This window comes from Mesocricetus auratus, unplaced genomic scaffold (genome assembly GCF_017639785.1).
Source record: "Mesocricetus auratus isolate SY011 unplaced genomic scaffold, BCM_Maur_2.0 Super-Scaffold_4256, whole genome shotgun sequence".
Taxonomy (NCBI): domain Eukaryota; kingdom Metazoa; phylum Chordata; class Mammalia; order Rodentia; family Cricetidae; genus Mesocricetus; species Mesocricetus auratus.
In genome coordinates this window covers 100,694,506-100,721,965 of record NW_024429182.1, presented here as the reverse complement: position 1 = coordinate 100,721,965, position 27,460 = coordinate 100,694,506, and the positions used below count along the sequence as shown (strand labels likewise).

The 27,460-nt window shown below is 38.6% G+C and overlaps 1 protein-coding gene across 1 annotated transcript in view; it reads left to right on the top strand.

Annotated features, from left to right (window-relative positions):
• The window catches only part of Rsf1 (remodeling and spacing factor 1), a 104,310-nt gene that overhangs the window by 62,320 nt on the left and 14,530 nt on the right, over positions 1-27,460 (top strand). The window contains exons 5-11 of the mRNA XM_005073947.4: positions 4,385-4,539; positions 15,487-17,213; positions 19,630-19,836; positions 22,847-22,951; positions 24,048-24,127; positions 25,263-25,317; positions 26,473-26,582. Coding sequence (XP_005074004.3) covers positions 4,385-4,539; positions 15,487-17,213; positions 19,630-19,836; positions 22,847-22,951; positions 24,048-24,127; positions 25,263-25,317; positions 26,473-26,582 — 2,439 coding nt within the window. The remainder of the gene's footprint in view (positions 1-4,384; positions 4,540-15,486; positions 17,214-19,629; positions 19,837-22,846; positions 22,952-24,047; positions 24,128-25,262; positions 25,318-26,472; positions 26,583-27,460) is intronic.

Below are 27,460 nucleotides of genomic sequence, written 5' to 3'. Positions count from 1 at the left end.
CCTTGTTGATGACGATTTCAGCAAGACAAGTCTACCTTCTGGGTAGTCTGTGCTCTGTAGTGCATGAATAGAGTGTAAACCATCAGGGATGGACCAAAGTTAAAGTACTCACTGCTAACAAGAAGGCAAGGGTCACTAAAGATATCTCATTTGCTTTAAAAATAGTTTTCTTAAACAGTAGTTCATGCTCATATGACAAACCTGGACTGGATGAAGACAACAAAATTTTATTATTCATTGACAATGATTCTGCTCATTCCAGGTAAAATTTTCTACAAAACCATCATTCATGCCATGTACTATACTGTAAATGTAACTTCATTGATTCACCCTTAGCTTAAGAATAAATACTTTAAAAAAAAACACACATTGATAGCAGCTAACAGAAACATAGATACGGAAAGTTTCCAGGAAGCTTTTCCTCTCTTCTCCTTTCTACTCCCCCTCTCCTTTCCTTCTTCCCTTCCTCCTCCCCTTCTCCCTCTTCCTCTATCCTTCCTTCCTTCCTTCCTTCCTTCCTTCCTTCCTTCCTTCCTTCCTTCCTTCCTTTTTTCTTCTCTTTCTCTCTTTTTTGTTTTTTGTTTTTTCGAGACAGTATTTCTCTTTGACTGTCCTGGAACTCAATCTGTAGACCAGGCTGACCTCGAACTCACAGAGGTTCATTTGCCTCTATCTCTATAGTTCTGGGATTAAAAGCATGTGCCCCCACTGCTTGGCCCAAAGGAGTTTCTTAAACTCAGGGCATGGTGTAATTCAAGCACTTCAGAGATAAGAAAGAGTCAGGAAGATCAGAAATTCAGGGTCATCCAGGGCTTCACAGAGTTTAAGACCAACCTGTATGCATGAGACTTTGTCTCTAAGAAGTAACAGAGGGGAAGGAGCCTTTGTATAACCAGTGACCTCTTTGCTGTTACCAGTGCTTGGAACATACAATTAAAGACACAGTTGTGCCAGTTTAATATGATTTCTGCCTGGCGGTGATGATTAATATCGAGGATTCTGCATATCAACGGAAATACCTTTAAAATTTTAAATTATGTGTTTTAATTATGTGTTTTGCCTGCATATATGTCTGTGCACCACATTCGTGCCTGGTGCCCATGGAAGCCAAAATAAGGCATCAAATTCCCCGGAACTAGAGTTACATATAGTTGTGAGTCACCATGTGGGTGTTGGTACTCTAACTCAGGTCCTGGGAAGAGCAGCCAGTGTTCTTAACCACTGATCCTTCTCCTGCTCCTGTTCTTCAGAGATTTTTTTTACACATGAAATAAACAAACAAAAGATCAATGTGAGACTCTTACAGTAAGCTGAAAGAAATAGATGTCAACTTTTTAATTTTAATTCTGACATTTCAGTTGTTCAGTCATTGGCCCATGATGAAGTAGTCAAAATGGTTGTGAACAACCATGACTCTGGAAATGGAGGGGAAGAAGATGATGTTAATAACTGCAAAAGATGTTGTTATACACCTTGCAGGGGGCTTAGAGCTGTATGCATTCATGACACAATAAATGTCCAGTTTGAAATCAGATTTCTAAGATAAAACTTGAAAGAAATTTTGCATGTGTGAACCTGTGTTGGTGGGTATGAGTATGTTTGCATATAGAGGCATAGGACAACAGCCTTAGGTGTTGGTCCTCAAGTGCTTTCTGCTTATTATTATTATTATTTTTTTTTTTTTAAGAATTCCTCACTAGCCTGGAACTAGATTCTCTGGCCAGCAAACCCCAGGGAGACATACCTATCTCTGCTTCTCCAGTTCTAACGTTGCAAGTGTGCACACCATACCCAAGCTTACTAACACTGATGGAATTGGATTCAGGTCCTTATGCTTGTAAGGCAAACACAGCAGTGAATAAGCTATCTTGCCAGCACTTGGGGAACTTTTTTTTTTTTTTTAAGATATTGGGTCTTTTGTCATGAGACATAACAAAGGGAAGAATTGCTTAAGTTCATGCTTTCAGAGGTTCCTTACAGTCCATTTAGTCCTGCTGTTTCTGGGCATGTGGTAAGAGAGCATCATGGTGGTAGAGACTGTTTATCTCATTCAGGATGGCATGCAGAGTAAGGGGATATAGAAATGGACCTGAGCAAGATACACAGTGTTCAAATACACACTCTCAGCGACCAGGACTTTGAATAAATTCTGCCTGCTTCCTACCCACCCCACCCCACCCCATGCCATTATAGTAGTATTTTTAGAAAAAATTAAGCCAGATTATAACCAGATGCCCACCAACTGTCAGTCAGGCCCCAGTACTTGGATCTCTGGGACCCTTTCTTTTCTTAAAATTTTTATTTAGGTTAGAAACAATCGTGTTTCACGTGTCAATCCCAGCTCTCTCTCCCTCCCCTCCTCCCCTGCCCTTCCCACCAGGTCCCCCAGTCCCCCACCCAATCTCCACTCCGATCCCCAAGGAGGTTGAGGCACTCCATGGTGGATCCCCAGTAACTGTCATTTCATCCAGGGCGGGGCTAGGCCCTCCCCCTAAGAGTCCCAGCTGAGAGAGCCTCTCATATTGTGGCAAGGCCACACAGACTACCTAGGCCTTGTCACTGACACCCACATTCAGGGGGTCTGGGTCAGTTCCATGCTTTCCACACAGCCACCAATCTGGAGTCCAAGAGCTCCCCCCCCTTGTGCAGGTCAGCTGTTTCTGTGGGTTAAACCAGCCCAGTCTTAACTCCTTTGCCCATCAGTTCTCTCTTTCTGACACTGGATTCCAGGAGTTCAGTTCAGTGTTTGTCTGTGGGTATCTGCCTCTGCTTTCATCAGTCGCTGGATGAAGGTTCCGTTTCCTAGACTCTCTGGCAATGGGATTGTACGCTGGCACTCCCTTGATTCATGTCTAAAATCCATAAATGAGTGAGTGCATACCATGTTTCTCTTTTTGTGACTGGGTTACCTCATTCAGTATGGTTTCTTCTAGTGCCTTCCATTTGCCTGCAGATTTCAAGATTCCATTTTTTTTTTTCTGCTGAATAGTACTCCATTGTGTAAATGTACCACATTTTCTCTATATCCACTCTTCAGTTGAGGGGCATCTAGGTTGACTCCAGGTTCTGGCTATTACAAATAATGCTGCTATGAATGTAGTGGAACAGACATCCTTGTTGTATGAATATGTATCTTTTGGGATCCTTTCAACAGCTATTCAGCAGACTATCTCCTTTTCACTAAGGAAGGGACTCATTTCTAGATCCCTCAATTGCTCCAGATTTTTCTTGTCACCCTGAACAAAGAAAACCCAGCCATATGTGACAGCACATGGTAGCATTTGGGACACTAAGACAGAAGGATTTTGAGATTGAGAACAATTTGAGCTATACAATGGGACCCTGACTGAAAAATATATTCAAACTGGAACAAATTGTACAATAGTCTTTTGCCTTTTTTGGTTGTGAGTCTAGTCTTTAATGACTGAGCCGTCCCTCTAGCTCTACAATACCCCCTGGTCATATAACAGCACCACAAGTAAGGATTAAAAACCCGCCATTGGTTGCTGTTAATCTGGTATTAGTACCCTGGAGCTCCTCCTCTGCTGCCTGGTTTCCCTGGACACATCTTATTACCGGAGTGACAATATTCCTGTTATTTACATGTGAACAGGTGTAAGAAAATAGTAATTTATTGGAAGCGTATAAATTCAAACAAATATAATATCGATTCCTAATAACTGCAGATTGCTAACATGGTTGGTATAGTATTATCTTTGCTTCCTGTTGGCACAATACACACTATATTTAATACAATAAATTATTGGAAATGTTGTATAAAGATATCTACAGATTGTATTTGTAGAGTCTGGAGAAATGGCTGGGTGGGTGAGTACATCCTGCCCAAGTGTGAGGACTGGAGTTGAGGTTCCCCAGCATCCACACAGAAGCTGGCACAGTGACAGGCATCTGAAACACTGGGGTGGGGGTGGAGGTATGGGTGGAGATAGGTGGATCCCTGGGCCATATTAAAAAATAGCATGGGAGGTAATTAAGGAAGACACTGAAAATACCACATAGAAATTTGAATTGTTATAAGAGCCACAAACAAGGATTGCACTGATCTCCCTAAAGATTATAGAATACTTGAAAAGTGATTACCCTTTGGCTTGTTTAATATTGAACCTACCTTTGTTTCCTTCCAGTGTTGTATGTTGCTGTTCTATTCAGTGAGGAAAATAACATTTGTGTGATGAACAGTACATTTTAATGTATGTTGTTTCCCCAACACTAGTGTTAGAATTTGGGTTGTGTTAGAACTGCTCCCAGACTTGATGCTCTTGATCATGTTGTTCCCCTTATTTTAATTTCCAGTAGGTGCTGTTCACAGAGTTCATTAGGCTCAGAAGGATTTTTATGCTGTCTTGTTTTTTCCCTTGTTTAGAAATCGAAACGAGTTGGCTGAGACTCTTGCCCTCCTGAAAGCACAAATTGATCCTGTACTATTGAAAAACTCTAGCCAACAGGAAGACTCTTCCCGGGAAAGTCCCACTCTAGAGGATGAGGAGACTAAAAAAGAGGAAGAAACACCTAAACAAGGTTTTTTTGTGTGTTTTCTTTTGCTTTGTTTTGTAATCTCTTCTATTTTCTATTCTTCCACTCAACTATATAATCCTGAATTTTTACCTTAATCTTTCCAATTGATAGCCTTCTTATAAAAGACTTTATTTCAAAGGGGAAAAAAGTCTGTTCTTTCAAACACTTAAATCAAGTATGTTCAAGTCATTAGCATGTGTTTTACTAATTTAGAATCTTGGCAGGTGTGGTGCCACTTGTACTCTGCACACTTGGGAGGCAGAGCAGTAATAGTACTAAGATGTTTACTGAACTTGTTCAGGACGTGGAAAGATAGATCAGAGACTTGACAATTTTAAACATTTTTAGGCTTATAGGGTCTGGAGCATTTCGGTCCTACACTTACTTAGCTTACATTGTAGTCCTACCCCACTAAGTGTCTGAACATGTTAAACATTAAGATCCTGTTTTCTCCGTCTGCAGCCCTGGGATCTGCTTCCTGTCTGTGAATTTGATTACTGGGAACCTAAGAAGAATCAAAAACTACTTTCGCTTGTTTCACTTAGCGTACTGTCTCCAGGTGTCTGTGTTAGTATATGTGTGATGGTTTCCTTTCTCTTTAAGAACAAATAATTCACTGTGTAGGTACCACATCAGTGGCAGTTTACATTACTTCCTACTTAGGCTGTTATGAGTAATCCTGCCATGAATATACTAATACAAATACCTCATTTAGTTATACTTACGCTACACACCTATGGGTGAAATTGCTAAATCTTATGATAATACTGCTTCATTTTTGGTGGCCTTACCATATTGTTTTCTTTTCTTGAGGCAGAGTCTCACTGTATAGATCTGGCTGTCCTCAAATTCTCATCTTCCTCTGCCTCCCCAGTTAAAGCCATAAACTGTCACTCCCAACCTTTTTTTATTTTTTTTTTGATTATTCATCCTCATAAATGTGAAATGCTGTCTTGTTCTAGATATTAGTTCCTAATGACTAATGGTGTTCAGCATCTTTTCAAAAGCTTATTGATCTTTCATATATCTTTGAAGATGTATTTATTAAATTCCTTTGCTGTTTTATGTTCTTATTGTATGAGTTAAGTATCACAGTGTTTCTCATACTGGTCTTGAGCTCCTAGGGTAGGTAATCTTCCTGCCTCAGACAGAGTAGCTGTCCATTTTTCTGAATGGATTTTTGTTGTTGTTGTTAATTTATTTTTTACATTCCAATTCCAGTTCCCCCTCCCTCCTCTCCTCCTGCTCCCTCCACTCTCCCTCACCTCCTATCTGCTCCTCAGAGAGGGTAAGGCCTCCCCTAGGAAGTCTACTAAGTCTATCCCATCATCTTGTTGAAGCAGGTGTTGTTTGTTTTTCAAGCTGGAGTGGATTGTTCCCTTTCGTTGTATTCTTAAGTCTATGACAATTATAGTTACTAAACCTATTTTCATTGATTTTGCCAATTTTCTATTCCAGCAAATGAAATCTCTTTTTGAAGGAAAGAACCAAGTACTGACTTGTAGAAAAGAAGTCAGCTAATTCCAGTGCATATTCATGGTGCTAGGGCATGTCTGTGTACATGTATGTGAAGGCCATTCATTCCCTATTCACCTTTTTTTCTTGAAAATGTCTGTTACATTAGGTCCTGGGATTCCCTGATTAGGCTACACCTGCTGGCAAGTGAGCTCTAGGAATTCTCCTCCCCAGCACTTGGATAACAAACATAAGCTGCCACATCAGGTTTTTTTGTTTTCTTTTTTTTTTTTAATGTTGGCTCTGCAGAGTAAACTTGAATGTGCACCACACTTTCTGAACTGAGCTATCTTCCCACCTAAGTTGATATCTTTAGTATATGGGGGGGGAGATTACATACTTATTTTTAAAAATTTATTTGTTTATTTGTTGGATTTTCAAGACAGGATTTCTCTGTGTAACAGTCATGGCTGTTCTGGAACTCACTGTATAGACCGGGCTGGCCTTTAACTCACAGAGACCCACCTGCCTCTGCCCCATTTGTACTGGAACTAAAGGCATGTGCCACTACCACTGGTTTTAGTTATATTTTTTCTTTTTAATATTGGAAGGAATTTGTATTTGCATGCCCTGTCATGTTGTCTTCCACTAAAAGCCTTTGTTTTATGTTTTACATTGTGTTTTTTCTTTGCTTTGATGCTTTGAAGAAACGATCCATAAAACAACCCCTGTATGTAGGAAACATTGCTTGAAAACAAATAATCAAGTCTCCTTGTAGTGAATGATATTTCTATACATTAAGCATTTCTGTAGTTTAGATCCTAATTATCATGTTTCTTTGACCATTGTTCATATGATCTCAGTTACTGTTGGTCGTCCTACTAGTAAGCTATGTTTTCACATATAACAAATATTTGGGCTGCTTTGGTAAGGCATAATCATTTTAAAGTACATCTGTATTCTAGATGGGTTTGTTATTTTTTTCCTGCTTTGTATTTATTTGTTTGTTTGTTTGTTTGTTTCTTTTTTTAGTGGCTTGCTGTTAAGGATTAGTTCTGGCATAAAGTCTAATACTATTTGTTCATTTGGTTGTTCAGTTTTGACATTCATTCATTCTGTGTATTTGCTTATTTCCAGCCATAATAAGAAAATCAAAGGGGTCGGACATGGGCAGCACACACTTTTAATCCCATCAGCCAGCATGGGAGGCAGAGGCAGGTGGATTTGAGGCCAACCAGGACTGCATGTTAAGACCTTGTCTCAAAAAATAAAGGCTGATCAAATGAATGAATGAATGAATGAATAAATAAACAAACAAAAAATAAATGGGTTGGAAAATTAACTCAGTGGTTATTCTTCTGGACACAGTGGCTCTCAACCATCTGTAACTGTATAGTGCGCTCTTCTGGCCTCTGAGGACACTAGGCATGCACATGGTGCACAGATATATATAAGATAGAAACTCATACACAACTAAATAATTAAAAAGTAAAAGTCACAGAATATTGGTGGGAACAAAATATATATATTCTTCTCTGTGTTGCTCTGGCTGTCCTGGAACTCACTTTGTAGACCAGAATGACCTCTCACAGAGATCTAGGATTAAAGGTGTGTGCCACCACACCTAGCTGCAAAATCGAAATTTAAGTGGCAGTTAACAGGGTTTAGGAGACTTGAAAAACTTTTTTTAAAAAATTTATTTATGGTGCTGGAGAGTTGGATCAACAGTTAATAGCACTTTGGTACTCTTGCAGGACCCAGGTTTGGTAGTAAAGTTTTTATATTTCTTTTATTATCGTGTGGGTGTGCACATGCACAAGTGAATGTGTGCCGTGTGTGCACAAGCACTCTCCCCCCCCCCCCCAGGCCCTTGTTGACCCTTCCGAGTAAAGGAAAACTCTTCCTATCGCATAATTCAAAAATTCCTCTGTGGGACCTCAGAGTAGGGGAGGGGGAAAATGTGATGTGCAGGAGCATTTGTTAAACTTATGTGTGCTCATTGTCCCCATGAGGACATTAGTGGGCATATATTGACTGTAACTGTTGATGCCTTTTTGCAAGGAACCTGTGTGATGCTGCTGCACTTGTCAGGTGTGTATGGGGAGGAGCACAGCATGTAGAAGCTGTTTTCTCCTTTCTCTAAACACGCGTACCAAGGCATTTGTTCCCCAGACACTTCTCAGCACATGCAGCTGGTGTGCTTCCTGATGAAAAGAAATGGTGGTGTGTGATGGAGAACGTCTCTCGAGAGAACGAGGAGGAGCAGGGTATTGGGTTCTGTTCTCTCCTCTTTCATGGCATCTAAGTGGAGCTCAGTGGAGAGTACCTGGTGAGCCTCACGAACTGCAAAAACTGAAGACAAAATCAACAGAGCGTTTCTGCATCACTTTATTCTGACAAACCTTTATGTTTAAAGATTTTTTTTTCCTTTCTGAAATGAGGTCTCTCAATGTATTATCCACCCTAGTCTTAACTCTTGGACTCAGGGGAGTTCCCAATAAAATGTTTCTAATTCATTTTTATAAATATTGGACATCTTCTTTTGATGAATCATACTTTCTTGCAAGGAAGTTCACTGAACAAAGCACACCAAAAATAGTTGTTTTTATGAAAATTACACTATGTTGGACAAAATAACTAACTGGTGTGCCATTTTGAGCCTGCTTTGTTCTAAACAATGCTAGACTGCATAATCTGAAGTTTTCAGGAACCCAAGTGGGTATCAGAAACTGTAGATAATGCTGCAGCTTATATATGTCAAAAGTTCTTCCATACAGGTACATTTTAATTTATAAATTCTGTACAGTGAAAAGATTAAAAAATAAGATAGAACCCTCTAACAATATGCTGTAGTTGGTTACAGGGATATGGTCTATCACTTGCTCACCCCCACTCCTCTGTATTACCTTTTTTCCTTTAGGGTTATTCTTGACTAGGTAACTCAAGCCATAGAAAGTAAAACTGTAGACAAAGGAAACCTACTAGGTATAATTACTTCATTTTTCCAGATCAGGGAAATAAGACAGACTATTCTAAGTAGCTTCCCTTAGGTTGCATACTCTGTTATTGACAACCTCGGTATTCTAGGTGAGGTTGTGAGTATATCCAGAGGTCAGTGTTGATTCTCTGCTTAATTTTTGAAATACAGTCTTTCATTGAACCCAAGCCCTCCATTTCGGCTGTAATGGCTGCCCAGCTAGTGCCAGTGACCCTCTTGTGTCTGCCTCTCCAGCTCGAGGCTAAAGGCAGATATGCATGCCAGTGCTCAGGTTTGCCGTGGCTGCCCGAGTACTTTCCCGAATGAGGTGTCTCTCCCCAGGGCTTCTGAGCCTGTTGATGCTACACTTTTTTATAACTTAAGAGGTAGTGCACCCTTTAAAACCTTATCCCTTTGCTGTCTTCTCTGATGTAGATGCTGTGACCATGATCTGTCCTAGGGTGAGGTTAAAGAAATGCAGTTCTTAGTTGGTCACTTAATCCCTCTTGTTCGTGAGCAAATATTGCTGGTGGACTTGGTAGGAAATAGGTACAGCCTTCAGCAGTGTGTTGCAGTCAGAAGGCAGAACGTGACAAAATTTTAAAAGTGTAATTGCAATTTGGAAATTAGGCCAAAAAGAAGAGATGGTAGATGAGCATTGGAGGGAATTTTGAGGCTATTCTTAGCACTCAGATAGATTCAGATAGATCTTTAATCAGTTAGTCAAATGGAGGGAATTTTGAGGCCATTCTTAGCACTCAGATAGATCTTTAATCAGTTAGTCAATGGCCATGCTTTAGATTTAACCTCAGCAGCACGATTCTATTGCTTCTGTTTAGTGGGTGCTAAGGAGAAGTACATTACTGTAAATTTACTCACAAACCCTCACAAACCCGAAAATAACAGAAAATAGCCCTGAAAATTTACCAGCAACTGATGGAGTACCTGGTAAGTAGCGTTAGCATCAAAATCCTGGTGTCAGGTGGTGGTGCACACCTTTAATGCCAGCGCTTGGGAGGCAGAGGCAGATGGATCTCTGAGTTCGAGGCCAGCCTGGTCTATAGAGTGAGTTCCAGAACAGCCAAGGCTACACAGAGAAACCCTGTTTCAAAAATAAAAGGAAACAAACAAACAAAAAGAATTGCATTTGACAAATGCTAAATTTTCCTAAGAATGCTTTCTATAAGCTCCAGCCAGTCCCACCGTGCCTCTCCAGTTGTCTCCAACTATTGCCTCACGTGTTCAGGGTACTCAAAGAGTTTTGATTTTCCCCTCTGTCTTTTCCTGTCCTGGGCTTTATCATGCATCTCCTTCAGAAGCCGTTCCCTCTCACCTGCTGTGGGAAGCCTGATTATACTCTGAAATAAACCCTTTTCATTCCTTTCTCCGTTTGTCTAGACTACTTGGTTGGTATTTCGTGCCATTCACAGCACATGCTTATAGCTGCCAAATGGTTGAATTTTAAATTCCAAAAAATGGTTGACATTCAAGTGAATGTTCTGGTCCTGTTAAATTGTTGAGCATTCAGTATACTACTAGCAGGTTACAGTGCTTATAGAGAACACAATAACATTTAATGCCCAGTGATGGGGAGTATTATTTTAAAGTCTGTGACTTGTTTCTGCTCCATTTATTTAACTCTGTGAAGCTGTGATTCTCTGTCTATCTAAAACACAGATATCGTGGTCATAGTAAAGAGCTAAATGACTAGCATGGAGACATGAAAAGGGATAGGCCTGACTGGCAGGCAGAGAGAATAAATAGAAGAGAAATGAAGGAAGGAGAAGAGAGCAAGAGAACACGGGGAGGAACATATCAGGGGCCAGCGACCAGCCATCCGTGGAGAAAGAAGGAAAGTAAGGTATACAGAAGTGAGAAAGATAAAAGCCCAGAGGGAAAAAGCAGATGGGTTAAGTTAAGAAAAGCTGGCTAGCAGCAAGCTAAGGCCAGGCATTCATAAATAATAATAAGACTCCCATATGTGATTCATTTGTGAAATGAAAAAGAAACTTGTGAGAAACAACTGAAGTTGAGGTGAACTCAACTAGCATGTTATATTCATCTGCCCAAAATGTAAGCTGGTGAAGAAATGTTATTTGAGGGCCTCTAGTTCAAAACGAACCTGTAAACTGGCAGTTTTTAGACCTAATTTAGTCTGTAAATATCACTTGTACAGTGTTTGTTTGTTTGCTTGTTTTGAGACAGGGTTTCTCTGTTTAATAGCCTTGACTGCCCTGGAACTTACTCTGTAGCCCAGGCTGATCTCAAACTAACAGAGATCTGCTTGCCTTTGTCTCCCGAGTGCTGGGATTAAAGGTGTGCACCACCAGTGCCCTGCCAGTGTTTGATTTTAAAAGGCTATGATAAACTTACCTTCTAAAGGTTTATAGTTACTAGTTTTTGTATACCCATGATACAGGAAACCATAACCATGATCTAATTCTATCACATTTCCATCAACCCTCAAAGAGACTGTAATCATTTACTGACTGTTCACTATCTCTCCTCTTAGCCCCTGGAACTGTTTATGTACTTTCTCTGTATAAATTTGTCTCTTTAGGACGTTTCATAGAAATGAAATAAGTATTATACCTTTTTGTTTGAGTTTTTCACTTAACATGGTTTCAAATTTCATCCATGTGTGCTTTATCAATATATTGTTTTGAAGGATGAATAATGTCCCTTGTATGTGTGTAGCACATTTGTTTGTTCATTTACCACTTAGACATATGAGTTATTTATACTTGATAGCTCTATGAATAATGCAGCTGTAAACATTCATGTATAGTTTTTTGTGGGAATATGTGATTTATGGGTGTTGGCTAGTGCTAAGTACCTAAGTAAGGCCTGAGTTACAGCTTTAGAAGTATGGTGGGGTTTTGCTGTTGTTGTTGTTCTTTTGGGGGGGGTTGTTTTGGTGGTGCTTGTAATAGAACACATGGCCTCTTGCATGCTGGTTGAGCATTCTACCACCAAGCTGACCTAAAACTTAATAGTCTCCTGCCTCAGCCAGGCAGTGGTGGCATACACCTTTAATCCCAGGACTCAGGAGGCAGAGGCAGATGGATGTCTGTGAGTTCAAGGCCAGCCTGGTCTACAGAGTAAGTTCCAGGACAGCCAGGGCTGTCTCAAGAAATTAAAAAAAAAAATCCTCCTGTCTCAATTTCTCAAGTAGTGTTACAAGCCTGCCCCAGCTCTGTTTGTGTATACCGTTGGAAACTGAACCTCAAGACTGTCACTATGCTATGAAACTACACTCTCAGTCCTTAACTTTACTGGTTTTGTTTTGTTTTAAATAGAAGGTTGCTAAGTTGCCCAGGCTAGCCTTGAGCTTGCAAGTCCTTCTGCCTCATATTCCCTAGTAGCTGTTTTTATATGCCTGACTTTAGACCACCATTTTCACAATAGAAATGAGATAACCAAGTAATACTTGAATTGTAAGACCCTAACATAGTACACGAGGGTGATCATAGCAGACTAGGCAGACAAGCCAAATCTAGCCTGTCACCTGTTGTAATTAGTTAATAAATTTGAAACTAGGCAGAGTGGTGTACATTGATAATCCCAGTACTTGGAAGGCTGAGACAGGGAGTACATCATGAGTTTTACACTAGCCTGTTCTATATAGTGAGTTCCAGACCATCCTATATACTACCTGGTGAGGCTATCTCGAAACAGAACAAAACAGTTTGTTTGAGCCTGGGTCTCAGAATACTGCCTAGGCTGGTTCTGAATTCCCAGGCTCAAGTGGTTCTTTCTTCAGCATCTCAAGTTGTAGAGACCACAGCAGTGGACCACTACACCCAACTGTCAGTTCAGTTTAACTTTTTGTTTTGTTTTGTTTTGAGACAGGGTTTCTCTGTGTATCCCTGGCTGACCCAGAATTTACTTTGTAGACCAGGCTGTCCTCGAACTCAGAAAGATTCACCTTCCTCTGCCTCCTAAGTATTGGGATTGCTAGGATTAAAGGCATGTGCTATCACCACCTGTCATAAATTTTACTAATTTGTTTAGCATTTTTTGGTAGCTTTGAGTTTAGTAGAGTTTAGTTTATAACAATGTGACTTGCAAGAATTAGAAACAAGAACATTGGGGTTGGAGAGAAATGCGAACTGTGCAGTGTTTACTATAAGTTTATTAATAATCTGAATAAGATAAGATGGCCTTGATGATCTTTTATGGTTAATTCTCCTCCTGCCAAGAGTTCTTGTTTCTGTCCTTCATCTCTTTATTCTCAGAACCGCACCAGTGAGATCTCATTAAGACAAGTGAGGTGGAGACACTACTGAAAAGAGAGTAAACTGCAAGCGATGAGGTCTAAAGCAGGGCTGGCAGACTCTGCCCTGGCTGGAAAGAGGTGTCTGTGTTTGGGAAGCAGCACGTTTATGTCTGGTGATGAGAGGGAGCTCCTGCCTTTGGCTTCTGTTTTCTCTGTGAAATTGAAGGCAGAATTATCTGAAATGTGAGCCTGACAGAGAGGTTGTAGACTTAAGCATAGGGAAGAAGATTGAAGCGTTGCTAGAGAAAATAGGAAAGTCTCAGAGCCTCAGGGATAGCTGGTGACCATGTCTTTATTTTAGGCATGGTTACTGTTGCATTTATTTATTGGCATTATGTGGTAAAGAGTTTTATGTATTTTGTAGTTAACATTCTATTCTATTCTTACCATTCTCCAGTGTGTTTCTTCATTCAAGAAGGGAGTTATAGGTGTAAAACAGAAGTATTTGATACTGAGTAGTTGTACTTGTTTATCCTTTACAGAGAGAGCCAGTATTATTAGGTTTTACTTTCTTTGATGAATTGTATCCTTTGCATAGTTCATCTTTACTTTGAGACAGTCACTTGTAGCCCATACTGACTTTGAATTCACTATATAATTTGAGGATAATCTTCCTCTATCCATGTTCCTGTACTTGGATTCCAGTCATATGCCACCACTTCCTGATAGTATGTGGTGCTGGGACTCAAACTCACAGCTCTGGACATGCTGCCAACTGTGCTAGCCCCAGCATTTTGAACATTGTAGCCATTCTGAATTGTTGGTATATATCTATAGTTGTACATGTTTTGATAGCTTTAGTTTTATCTGGTTTTTAAATATTCTCTTAAATAAGTATGCCAAGTAGTTCTTGGCCACATTCTAGCATAGTCTATTAAACCTGTCAAACCTTGCATAGCTCTGACATATAGTTTTAAAAGGGTATTGATGTGGCCAGAAGAGGTGGCTCAGGGACTGAGAGCAGGTGCTACTCTTACAGGGAACTTGAATTTTGTTACCAGAATCCAGGTCAGGCAGCTCCTAATTGCTCATAACTATAGCTGTAAGGAATTTGATGTCTTTGCCCTCCATTTGCATTTGCACACATAAACATAATTAAAATTAATAAATATGTATTTTTAAATTGTTAATTTTTTTGTTAGTTTTACATTTAGGCTATAATTTATTGTCTTTAAAGCTTATTCCATTAGTTCAGAAGATGTTTTAAGTGTCCTGTAGGTAAAAACCTGATTCTGCCTCAGCAGTAATTCTTAGACTAGTTGAACAAATGAATGTGTGAATAAATAATTAGGATTCTGAGTAGTAAGTGCTGTTAAAAACATACATATAACAATACGTAATTAACGCAGGAAATCATTCTTTATAAAAAATACAGAATTAAAACTTAAATAGAGTGGATTTTAATTGGGCTTGAAAGATTTAAGATTTTGCCAGTAATGTGGTAATTATATTAGCCAACATTGAGGGCTTGCTTATGCTACTCCTGCAATATTGTACTTGTATAATAAGTGTACATGATATATACAAGTAATACTGACAGATAGTTGCAGATATTCAGACATTTTGCAAGGATAGATAAAGACAGTAGACTATTTGCCTGGCTTGCCCAATGCCCTGGGTTCTGTCCCCAGCTGACCATCAGCAAAAAAGTTCTAATATTTCAGTGAAAAAAAAAAGATAACATGACTCCAATGTTGTGGAAAATAGAGAGAGATAGATGGATGGATGGATAGATAGAAGATAGATAAGCAGGCAGACAGACCTGAAACCATTTACAGTGATTGCCTGTGGCTATTAGTCTTACGGGTATTTTTCTTTTCATTTTCCCCGCTACAGTGTTCATGTTACCTTGGTGACATGAAATACTCAGTGATTCCTATATAAGAACATTTCTCACTTTATTAAAAAAAATTGACCTTTTGGGAACTGTTTTCTGAAGCATTTTTATTTCGTATTTTTGAGACAGCCCTTGAGTCGGAATAAATTACTTGAACTGTATAAATATTTGCATTCCATCAAGAACACCGAAGCTAAATGTAGAAAGCAGAAACCTGCGCCTGTATTTTGACATCCAGAAACTGTGACTCACAATGTTTTGTTTCCTTTATTGTCAGTTTTTCTTAATCAAAATATCCAGTTACAAAAGACTTCAGATTGATATTGAAATAAGTATTGTATTGTCTGAAAGATTTTTTTAACCGAAAAACTTCTGTTTATGTAAACTTTTTTCTGGTTTTAGAGGAATCGAAGGAAAATGAAAAGGCAAAACGTGATGAGCAGCCAGTAGATTCCATAAAACGTTCTGCGGCCAATGTTCTGGAAGAGAAAGCTGTGAAAATTGAAAAAGAAGATGAAAAGGAGCTCATGAAACTGCCTGTTATTGTAAAGCTTGAAAAACCTTTGCCAGAAAGTGAGGAAAAGATTATCAGAGAGGAAAGTGATTCCTTCAAGGAAAATGTCAAACCCATTAAAGGAGAAGCAAGGGAATGCAGAGTGGACTCCAAAAGCAGCTCAGAGAGACTGGGTGCACAGGAGCCTGAGCGAGTAGAATTTGGTGGCAACATCAGATCTTCTCAAGACATCACAGAGAAATCTTCTGAGGAAACAGAGAAGCTTAAAAATGACCAGCAAGCCAAGATACCACTAAAGAAACGTGAAATTAAACTGAGTGATGATTTTGACAGACCTTTGTGTAAGTCAGCTACTCCAACAAAAGAGTTTTTGAAAGATGAAATAAAACAAGAGGAAGAGACTTGTAAACGGGTCTCCACCATCAGTGCTTTGAGTCATGAAGGGAAACAGCTAGTGAATGGAGAAATTAGCGATGACAAGGTAACTCCACATTTTAAGGTAGAACAAATGGAAGCACAGCTTTGTGATATAAAGGACGATGACTCTACCATCCCCTCTAAGGATGGAAATACTGTCACGGAGGGAAATGGTGCGGAGTGCTTGAACTCTGTCATAGCAGGCACAAAGGAAGTCTCTCCAGAGAAGAGTACAGACAGCTCTGTATCTGCCTTGGAGAACCACTGTCAGAAAGGAGCGTTAGAGGAGTCTGGGCCTCCAGACGTGGAAATGCCTCTTGAGCCTCCAGAGACAGCAACAGATCTCTCTTTAAAACCTACTGTGTCTGCCACTGAACCCTGCACTGCGAAAGTCGAAGAGAAGGCCCCCAAAAGTAAGAAGGAGAACCATGCTCCAGGCATAGAATGTCTGGAAAAGGTGGAGAAGGCCAAAAAGACTGCTGTTGATAAAGAAAGATTGAGTCCAATACCTGAGGAAGTTGTAAGGAGTCCTTTAGAATCAGAAAAGCCAGGTCCTTGTGAAGTGGCTGAAACTTCCCTCCCACCCGAGAGGACTAGCCCCACAGAGAAACTAGCCTCAGAAAAAAAAGGTGTAGAATATCTACATAGAGATTCAAGTGAGGGTCAGTCCCTTGAAAATGAAAGTCCAGAAATTCTAAAAGAGGATTCTGAGTCCATGAAAGTGGATGTGGCCACTCTGGACAATGCCCAGGCCTCTGGCATGGAGGATACTTCTGAGACAAAGGGCTCTGTGCAAAAGAACAAATTCAGATATAAGTTAATTCCTGAAGGAGATAGCACTGCATCAGAAAACACAGAGATCACCTCTGAAAGGCAGAAGGAAGGCATCAAGTTAACAATTCGGATATCTAGTCGGAAGAAGAAGCCAGATTGTCCCCCACAAATCGTAGACTCTGAAAGCAAGGAAGATAAGGTGGGGAAGGAAGAAGAGAAAGCAAGTGTGGGGCGCACTTTAAGAAGGTCCCCAAGAATATCCAGACCCACAGCAAAAGTTGCTGAGATCAGAGATCAGAAAGCTGATAAAAAAAGAGGGGAAGGAGAAGACGGAGTGGAAGAAGAGTCCACAGCCTTGCAAAGAGCAGATAAGAAGGAACACTTGAAAAAAGCAGAGAAGGATACAAATTCTAAAGTGAGCAAGGTAAAGCTTCCACCGAGTTTTCAGTGTAGAAAATTGAAAATTATTTTAATAGGCTGTGTTTGACATGTGCATGGGGGGTTCAGAGAACAACTTGCAAGTGTCTTCTCTCTTCCCACCGTGTAGATCACAGGGATCAAATTTAGGTTGTCAAGTTTGGCAGCAAGCTCCTTTACTCACTAAACCATCTTACTGGCCACTGAGTTTTCAATTTAATATTTCTTGCATGTGTGATGTATGTATGTGTTTATGTGGATGTGCGTGCGTGCGTGCGTGTGAACATTGGGTGGCTTCCTCCATCTCTTTCCCCTTTGTGAGACAGCTCAAAGCTCAAGGGTTCAACTAGGCTAGACAGTGAGCTTCAACAGTACACCTGTCTGCATTCGCAACGCCAGGGTTACAGATGCACACACACTGCCATAGATGACTTTTTATTGGGTTCTGGGCATCCAGATCCAGGTCTTCATACTTGTGAGACAGACATTTTACTGAGCCATCTCGAAAGCCTTGTGTTCTCAGTTTTAATTAGAAAACTAATTTGGATCTAATTGTTCGTAGCTTTGCCATTCAAAGACAACTAATACTAAGCCTCTCCTTTCAATAGTTATAGCCACACACTAAATTTCAGACCATATAATGTTATCTTTTAGACTTCTTTTTCTATTGTAAGCAGTTCTAGGGATACATTCTATACTCTATTCAGCTAATAATGATCCTGTAGAGTGCTAAAACAAAACTCCCCATATCCACCTAACAGTTTGGGGGATACATTGTTTCATTCCTTTTTCTAAGCATTCATGTGTATGTTTATGAACATTTTGTTCATAAAATTTTTTAAGTAATCGAATCACACCTTTTTGTTTTGCTTTGAGATTTTCACGTAATGATATCTATTCTTATGTCAGGAGTTAGTCTACTTTTGTTTATTCGTGGCCACATAGTATTTCATAGTGTGGATATACCTCAGTTTATTTAATTACTCCCTGATTAATTGACATTTAGGTTGTTTCCCATTTTTCACTATTACAGGCAATGCTGCATTGAAGATCCTTTTGGACATAAGTGAGTATTTCTTTAGAATAGACTCCTAGAATTGGAATTACTGGGTCAAGGGGCATGTGTGTTATAAAATTGATAGTTATTGTCACATTGCCCTCCAAAAGCCCTGTTAGTGTACCACCACATTACCAATTTACCATTTTCCCCATTTCAACCATTAGTTTTATGAGCAGGAAATTTCTTTTCTATGACCTTCTTAATTTTAAGCAGAGTCTTTAGTCCATGGGAGTTTGCTGTTAAAACTGCTACCTTTTTTATTTAAATGGCCAGGTTGTTATTCATTGTCAGTCGTTCTTTGCTCCCTGAAATGTGGAATTTTTAATTCTTTTGAAAACCTTTTTTCTTTTGTTGGAATTATTTCTTCTTTCCTAGAGGCCTGTAGCATAACAATGAAGTGAAAAAGAAATTAAAAGACTAAAACTAGGTAAAAAAAATGGTTTATCATGATCAGCTTATTCTCAGAATCTTAATATTTTTAAAGTTTATTGGGGATTTTTATATGCAGCTCTGACCTGCTTTAATTAAAAATTTTGTTTGTCGGGGCTAGAGAGATGGCTCAATGATTAAGAACACTAGTTGGTCTTCCAGAGGTCCTGAGTTTAAGTCCCAGCAACCACATGGTAGCTCACAACCATCTATAATCAGATCTGGTGCCCTCTTCTGGCTTGCAGGGGTACATGCAGGCATAAAAAATACTGTATACATAATAAATAAATCTTTTAAAAATTGTTTGTAATTTAGAGGGTTTTTGTGGTTTTTTTAGACAGGGTTTCTCCGTGTAACAGCCCTGGCTGTCCTGGAACACCCTTTGTGGTCCAGGCTGCTGTCACAGAGATCTTCCTGCCTCTGCCTCCCGAGTGCTGGAATTAAAAGGGGGTGTGCTACCATGCCCAGCCTTTAGAGTTTAAATTTTTGAAAAAAAAAATATTGTGTCAGTATATCTTCCTGCTATTCATAGAGCCTTTAAGTGTCCATGGCCTTTGACCCAGAATCCTGTTCAAGGAATTTATCCTAACCACAAAGATGGATGTAAACAATAACAACTATGAAGGTACATTGTGAAAGTGAAAAAATGGGAAACAACCACCCAAACATGTGAATAAGATCATACAGCTATTTTGGTATATTTAAAGACATAGTGGTCATTGTATAATCCCATTTTTAAGACCCCTCCCCAAATACAGAAGAAATAATGAATACACATACCAAAACTTAGTAGTAGATAGAGCTGATGATACGACTATAACAATTTTCATCTTTTCTTTCTGGATCAGCTAAATATTCTCCACGGAATATGTAATTGGAGAAATTTGAAAAAAAAGTCTTATGTCCCATTGTCTCATCTTTTAACTTATGTAAGGTAAAACCCAAAGGCAAAGTTCGATGGACTGGTTCTCGGACACGTGGCAGGTGGAAATACTCCAGCAATGATGAAAGTGAAGGGTCTGACAGTGAGAAATCCTCTGCAGCCTCAGTGGAGGAAGGCGGAAAAGAAAGTGAAGAAGCCGTCCTTCCAGATGATGATGAACCATGCAAAAAATGTGGCCTTCCAAACCATCCAGAACTAGTAAGTGCTTACTCTCCATGAGCAGTGCTCGTTTCATGGCTATACTGCGGTTATTTGCAGTGACCTACTACTCCTAGCTTTGATCATAATTTGAATTTTGTTGTTTGAACCAGGGTCTCACTGTTAACCCTGCCTGGCCTGGATCTCATTAAGTTGGCAGTTAAGACTAACACTTGTCTTATTTACTTTTCTATTACTGTGATAAAGCACCATGGACAGGGAAACATAAACAATAGTTTGATTATGCTGTGGTTCCAGTGTTAGGATTAATAATGCAGAGTGAGAGCATGGAGATGGTGGCTAGAGCAGCAGCAGGAGATGGCCCGAGTCTTTTGAAACTCAAAACCGAGCTCAGTAACTTACTTTTCTTGAATAAGACCATGCTTCCTAATCCTCCCCAACAGCTACCAACTGGGGGCCAAGTATTCAAATGATGGAGATTGGGAGGGGGCATGGACTTCAAACCACCACATACTGAGAGGCTGTGAAAGTGAAGACCTTTGTGTTGAGGGGGTTGGAAGATTGACCTCTTTTTGAAGACCTCTTTTCTGCCCTCTTACTCAGAGAATCAGCAAGGCTTGTGTTTGCCACACCATTCCCCTATTTATTTATATTTATTGGCAAAATGGCTTTAAACAGTAAAGAGGCCAGGTGGTGGCGGCGCACACCGTTTAATCCCAGCACTCGGGAGGCAGAGGCAGGATCTCTGTGAGTTCGAGACCAGCCAGGTCTACACGAGCTAGTTCCAGGACAGCCTCCAAAGCCACAGAAACCCTGTCAAGAAAAAACTAAAAATAAATTGATAAATAAATAAAAAGTAAAGAAGCTCTGGGGACAAAACAAGTGTGAGGAAATAGTGTATTGAGCAAAAGTGACAGCAAGGAGATCCACGGGATTTTAGTTTGTCATTATAAGTAGTTAGGAAATTACATTTCTATTCACTATGGCAAAGAGAATGATGTTGGAAACTGAAGTTCTACAATCTGGTGTGTTTCTTATGTCCTTGACTTGAAGATAATCCCAGATCAAAATTAGAAGCAATAACCAGGCCATTTAATCCCAGTACTCAGGAGGCACAGACAGGCATATCTCTGTGAGTTTAAGGCTAGCCTGGTCTACAAAAGAAGTTCCAGAACTGTTACACAGAGAAACCCTGTATCAAAAAAAATAACAACAAAATTTGAAGGAATAATAAACTACTATTGTATTAGTAAAGGTCCTTGTTCTTGGTGAACAGAAAAGCAATAAATTCAGTAAATCTAGAACTCTTGTCTGTTCTAGTTGTTTTAGCTAAAAGCAATGGATCATTGCCTGAGACTTCGAGTTTCTTTTTTGTTTGTATGTTTCCCTGTGCAACAGTGCTAGCTGTCCTAAAACTGGCTCTGTAGACTAGGCTGGCCTTGAACTCGCAAAGATCCATCTGCCTCTACCTCCCAAGTGTTGGGATTAAAGGGATGTGCCACCAACGCCCAGCAGAAATTCTTATGTAGTAATAATTATTCAGTGGAATTTGGGATTTTGTTTTGGTGTAAGACCAGTCTTCATTTTAGAAGTAACTTAAATTGTAAAGTTTTATTTTGAATTGTCTTAATTTGAAATTTCTGTTAGGTTTTCTATAGAAACAATGTGATGAGTAAAATTGGGTTCCAGGCTTAGTCCACATATGCCAAAGCAATCAATTTAACAGCTATTCACACACCTACCATGGAACTGCTTTCCCAGCTCATTTATTTTATTTTATTTTGAGATGAGTTTCAAAATGTTGCCCACACTGACCTTAAAATCTGATATTCCTGTCTTTACTTCCCTAGTAGGTGGGATTACTGGCATTAGCCATAAGGCCCAGCTGATGGGAGATATCATTCTGTAAATCTGTCTCTCTTATTGATTGTTGAATAAAGCACTGTTGGCCAATAGGGAAGCAAGATAGGTGGGACTAGGAGTCTAGGAGGATTCTGTAATTCATCTATAAATCTAAAAATAATTTCAACTAAATACTCTTTTAGTTTAATGATTACCAATAAGCTGTGGTAGGTTTTAAATGCCTGGTCATCTAGAGTTCATTGCAGGGGAATATAAGGTGAAACTAGTTGATGGTGTTGTTAGTGTTTGAGCAGGATTGCTTTGTCACTTCTAGTCCCTTCCTGTGTGTCATTCTCTTCCTTATCTGAATTTACAGAATAAAAGAACTGTATTTCTTATTTGAAGATAACTTAAATGCAATTAAAATGGAAATACCTTATAATTCTCTATATGGTAGTATACTTTATGATACCGGAACTTTGAAACTCTGTTATAAATAATGTATGATTGCGCTTGTGGCAAACTAAAAATTGATTCCAATTCAGAAAGGACTTTCTGTATTTCACTAATTTCTATACTATAATTAGTGAAATAGGTTGTCAGAGGGAGTGCTTTTTAGTTTTTAAATTCTTTTTGTTTTTGTGAGAAAGGGTTTTTCTGTATAGCCTGGCTATCATAGAACTTGCTTTACATACAGTCCAGGCTGGCCTCTGCCTCCCTAATGCTGGGATTAAAGGTGTGCGCCACCACTGCTCATCTCAGTTAAAATTTTTTCCATCGCTTATTGTCAGAGCAGTTTCAAGAATGGTGTCATATGCCGGGCGGTGGTGGCGCACGCCTTTAATCCCAGCACTCGGGAGGCAGAGGCAGGCGGATCTCTGTGAGTTCGAGGCCAGGCTGGACCGATAGCCTCCAAAACAATACAGAGAAACCCTGTCTCGTAAAAACCAAAAAAACCAAAAAAAAAAAAAAAAAAAAAAAAAAAAAAAGAATGGTGTCATATACCTGTACTAATCCAGCACTGCAGAGGCTGAGACAGGAGTACTACTGAGATCTTGAAGCCATCTTGTGCTACATATTGAGCACCAGCCTAACCTGTGCTGTTAGTATAGCAAAGCATTGTCTCACAAAAGAAAGAAAGTTATATCATTATTTTAACAAAATGCAGATTGGTTGATATTAATGTTTGTTTGTTTGTTTTTTCCAGATTCTTCTGTGTGATTCTTGTGACAGTGGATACCATACTGCCTGCCTCCGCCCTCCTCTGATGATCATCCCTGATGGGGAATGGTTCTGCCCTCCTTGCCAGCATGTACGACCCAACCTAATTCTGTCTCCAGCCCTCAGTTTTATATTCAATACATTAATAATACTTTTTTAGCAATCATTAAACACCTTCCCTTTTCAAAGCTGTTGTTAATAGTGTTTGCCTTTTGTTTGGGTGTCTACCGTCTATTAGTATCTTAGGCTTACTTTTTGTCTTGTATAAAACTTCTGGCTTTTGTAAAGCCATCTGTTTTCTATTCAGATTTTTAATAAATCTAAATACCATCTGTAGTTTACCTCATTTTAAAAATCTCATTATTCATTACTATATCCGTTTTTGTTGTTAGCACTGAAAGAAACATCAGTCTGTTCTGTATTAATTCACAGAGTTTCTTGTAAACCAGAGAACAGTAAATTTCTATTCACTGCACCAATTGGATACTTTGTTTCCAATTGCTTATTTTGCTTTCAACATAATGGCTTTATGCTTTTTTCTCTGAAGTTACCTTCTCACTTCGCATAGCTTGATCTATATTTTTTTGGTTTTGGTTTTTTCGAGGCAGGGTTTCTCTGTGGCTTTGGAGGCTGTCCTGGAACTAGCTCTTGTACACCAGGCTGGTCTCGAACTCACAAAGATCCACCTGCCTCTGCCTCCCAAGTGCTGGGTTTAAAGGCGTGCACCACCACCGCCCAGGTTGATCTATATTTTTATGTTCTGTTTTGATCCAGTAACCATGTAGCATTGTTTTGAATGTATTTTTTTATATTGGCATTATGCTTTGTCATATATATTTTTTTTCTTCAAATTATTTTGATAGCCTTTTATTTTTAATATAACATTGTTTTGAATAGTAATAAAATGCAATTCTGAATAATAAAAGCAGGGTAGGCACAGAATATGTCTTTTATTTTTGTTTTTCCAAAGCTGTGTTTGTTTGGCATGCTTTCTTATAGACATGCTGTGTTCATCACCCATTAAGTGGATCCTGACAACCTTTTAAAAACAAAGCATTTTCAGTATTCATTCACCATGTAATCATTTTCAGCTCATAGGGCTTATTATCATTAAGGCTTAATAATAAGCATGTGATGTTTGGTTGTGTTCTGGTATTAAAAATAACACACACATATTGTTCCTTCAGAAACTACTGTGTGAAAAATTAGAAGAACAGTTGCAAGATCTGGATGTTGCCTTAAAGAAGAAAGAGCGAGCAGAACGAAGGTAAATTGATATATGTGCTAATGTTTTCCTTAGATATTTGGCAGTAAAATTGCTTTGCAGTTTAGATGAACACATCCATCCAAAGCAAAGACTGGCAAACTACAGGCAAGTCAAACCTGATCTGCTGCTGCTTTCTTGATTGCCTTCTAAGAGTGGTTTTTATGTCTTTAAAAACATCATTATAAACCCATTTCATGATGAAGGGAAACTACATGATAGTCTCATGTCATATTCCATAAAAAAACTTTACTAGATAGCTTACAAAGTTTTAATAAAGATATTTTATCATTTTCATAAATGTAATAACTTCCCCATCTATCTGTTCCTAAGATTCTTGTTAGCAGGGTCAAGAGTTCATAGCATTCCAAAAGGTCTAGACAAGTAAATGCATTCATTTCCTTTCAGAAGGAACATTACAATAGGCAAGAAAGGACAGTTGCTCTTCTAGTTTAGTTTAGGGTACTCTGATGTTCAGAGCTCAGCTGTCCTCAATATGCTGGATTAATAATAGAGATGACCAGAGCAAACATCTGCTGTATAGAACTGTTTGCTATTGTTTTTTAATTAAAGTAAACTGGGCTTTTGTTTATTTGTTTTTTTGTTTTTTCCCTTGGGAATGAAACCCATGGAGATGTTGTTTTCTGGCTACACCATTATCTTCATTTGCATTGCTGAATGCATAGCCATATGTCTGCATTGCAGGTTTTCTTCTCCACAGCAAGCCAAGAGTGGTTTTCATTCACTGGAGTGGTCATTCACTGGAGCCTTGATTGATTTTGCTATGTATGGTTTGTTAGTCATTATTTTATAGTGATGTTTATTACCATAGGCTTTTTTTCCTTTTGAGACAGGGTTTCTTTGTGTAGCTTTGGTTTTCTGGGAACTGCTCTTTAGAACAGGCTGGCCTTGAACTTACTGAATTTTGCTTATTTTAGTTCAAAAGTATAGCTTTCATATAAGTAAGAAAGTTTGTAATTTTCATCAATACTAATACTCTACTAAAATTTCACTTTAATATCTGTGGCAGCCTTTTAATTACCATGTAATTGTAATTTTTGTTACTATCTACAATATTTTCATACCAGTTTCATTTTTATCAAATCTTATTTTATGCCTTTGGTTTTTTGGTTTTAAGGAAAGAACGCTTGGTGTATGTTGGTATCAGTATTGAAAACATCATTCCTCCACAAGTAAGTTTCTAGTTTATAGTATTTTTAAACATTTTATATGTGTGAGCGGTTTGCCTACATGAATATTCTATGTACCTCATGTATGCCTAGAGCCTACAGAGGTCAGAAGAGAGTGCCAGATCTCTTGGAACTGGATAAAGAACTATGATTATCTTATTCAAACTAAACTTACAGCTTATTGCTTTGGGTTAATGTTCTATTGTTTCTTTTGTAAATGGAATAATTTGTGACTCAATTTATAATGTGTTATTTGCATAAAATAACTGAAGAATTCCAAGAAAACATCTTGGAAATGTTTTACTTTTAATTTCTACCACTGAAACTTTAAGTTCTATTATAATTTAATTTATTTGAAGAATTGCCATTGTTTACATTTATTAGTCTATAATTAAGCATATCTCTGAGTGAATAAATATGAAACTTAGTTTCCAACTTGATTTTGTTGTGGTTTTGTCACTGTTGTTGATTTTAGATAGGGAATGTAACCCTCACTGGCCTGGAACTCAGATACACTGCCTCTTTCTCTTAAATGCTGGTTTTGAAGGCTGGGACTAGAGGTGTGAGCTACAACATTCAGTAGTTTCCAAATGAAGACTTACTGTTTCATAATTAAATCACAGCCTTAAGTAGCTTACCAAATTATTCTTCAGTTTAAATCAAATCATCTCATGATTTTAGCATACATATCTATTCAAAGTTTTCTGTGTATTATATTTAATTGGTTAAAACATTAAATTGCCATTGGTGGGACACACCTTTAATCCCAACACTTGGGAGGCAGCTGTAGGAGGAGGATCTTTGAGTTTAAGGCCAGCCAGGTCTACAGAGTGAGTTCCAGGACAGCTAAGACTTTAAAAAAAAAAAGCAAAAAGGTTGGATTGCTAGAAAAACTTCAACCTGTTTATCCTGGTTATTTTAATAACATACTATTGTAAACTCACAGAAATTTAAGAATTTCAACACAGAAATAGTTTATCTGTTTACCAATATTTTTAATTTGTATAATTAGTTTTGCCACCTATAGTCATTGTAATGGATAATCGGATAATCTCAGAGTTTCTCAGGCCTTTCATGTGTGCTCTGTAGGTCAAATATTAAAGTTGTTAATTCCCAGGACTTTTTCTCTGTCACACCTGTATATGTTTATCTTTAAAGGAGCCAGATTTTTCTGAAGAGCAAGAAGAAAAGAAAAAGGATGCAAAAAAATCCAAAGCAAACTTACTTGAAAGGAGATCAACAAGAACAAGGAAATGTATAAGCTACAGGTATGAGATAAAAGAAAGTTGTTACAGTTTTTTTTTTTTTTCTAGTTAGACAAAAACCAGAAGTGGGTGGTATTCTCAACACAGTGTCAACTGTTATCTTTGGGTGTTAGGTTCCACGACCTCAAGGTCAGGCTGTAGCTCAGTAGTAGAGCACTTCCCTAGCATGAGCAAAGTCATATGTCCAGTCCACACCGTGTACACATCCATGTATATGCATGCACGCATACACACACAAGATTTGCCACAGAAATTGTTTGTACAGTTAGCATGGTGAAGTTAGTTCATCTTATGGTCACTTGAGCCCTAAATTAAACTGCAACGTACTTATAAAGCAGTCTTAGAGATCATTTCTTTTTGTTCCTTTTCTTTAAACCAGAAGAAATAGCCCTTTAAGCAAAAGTATGTTTATCTAGTTCTAAATTTTGATCACCTGTATATGAATTTCTATAACACACTTTTTTTCAATAGCTGCGCTAACTGACCTTAACACTTACTGTGGAGCCGTAATTTTGTCCAAATTACTTTACCGTGTCACTTAAATGATTAGAGGTCAGTCTTTAGGCCATAGCTTGCCAACTGCTAGGTTTTGCATATTCTGTATCTCAAGAATGGCTTTTACATATATACATGATTGAAACAGCATTTTATGAGAACCATATGTAACTGAAGTTTCAGTGTCTGGGAAGTTTTTGTTATACAACCATCTACAATTACTTAACATTTGATTTACAACTGCATTTACATTACAGTGGCATAGTTTAAAGATTTTATAATCTACACCTACAGTTTACTGTCTGAGTCTTTGAAGTTTTTCCTTGTTTACTGATTGATTGTCTGGAGTATATGTGTGGGTGGTAGGGTACTTTCTCACATGTGCT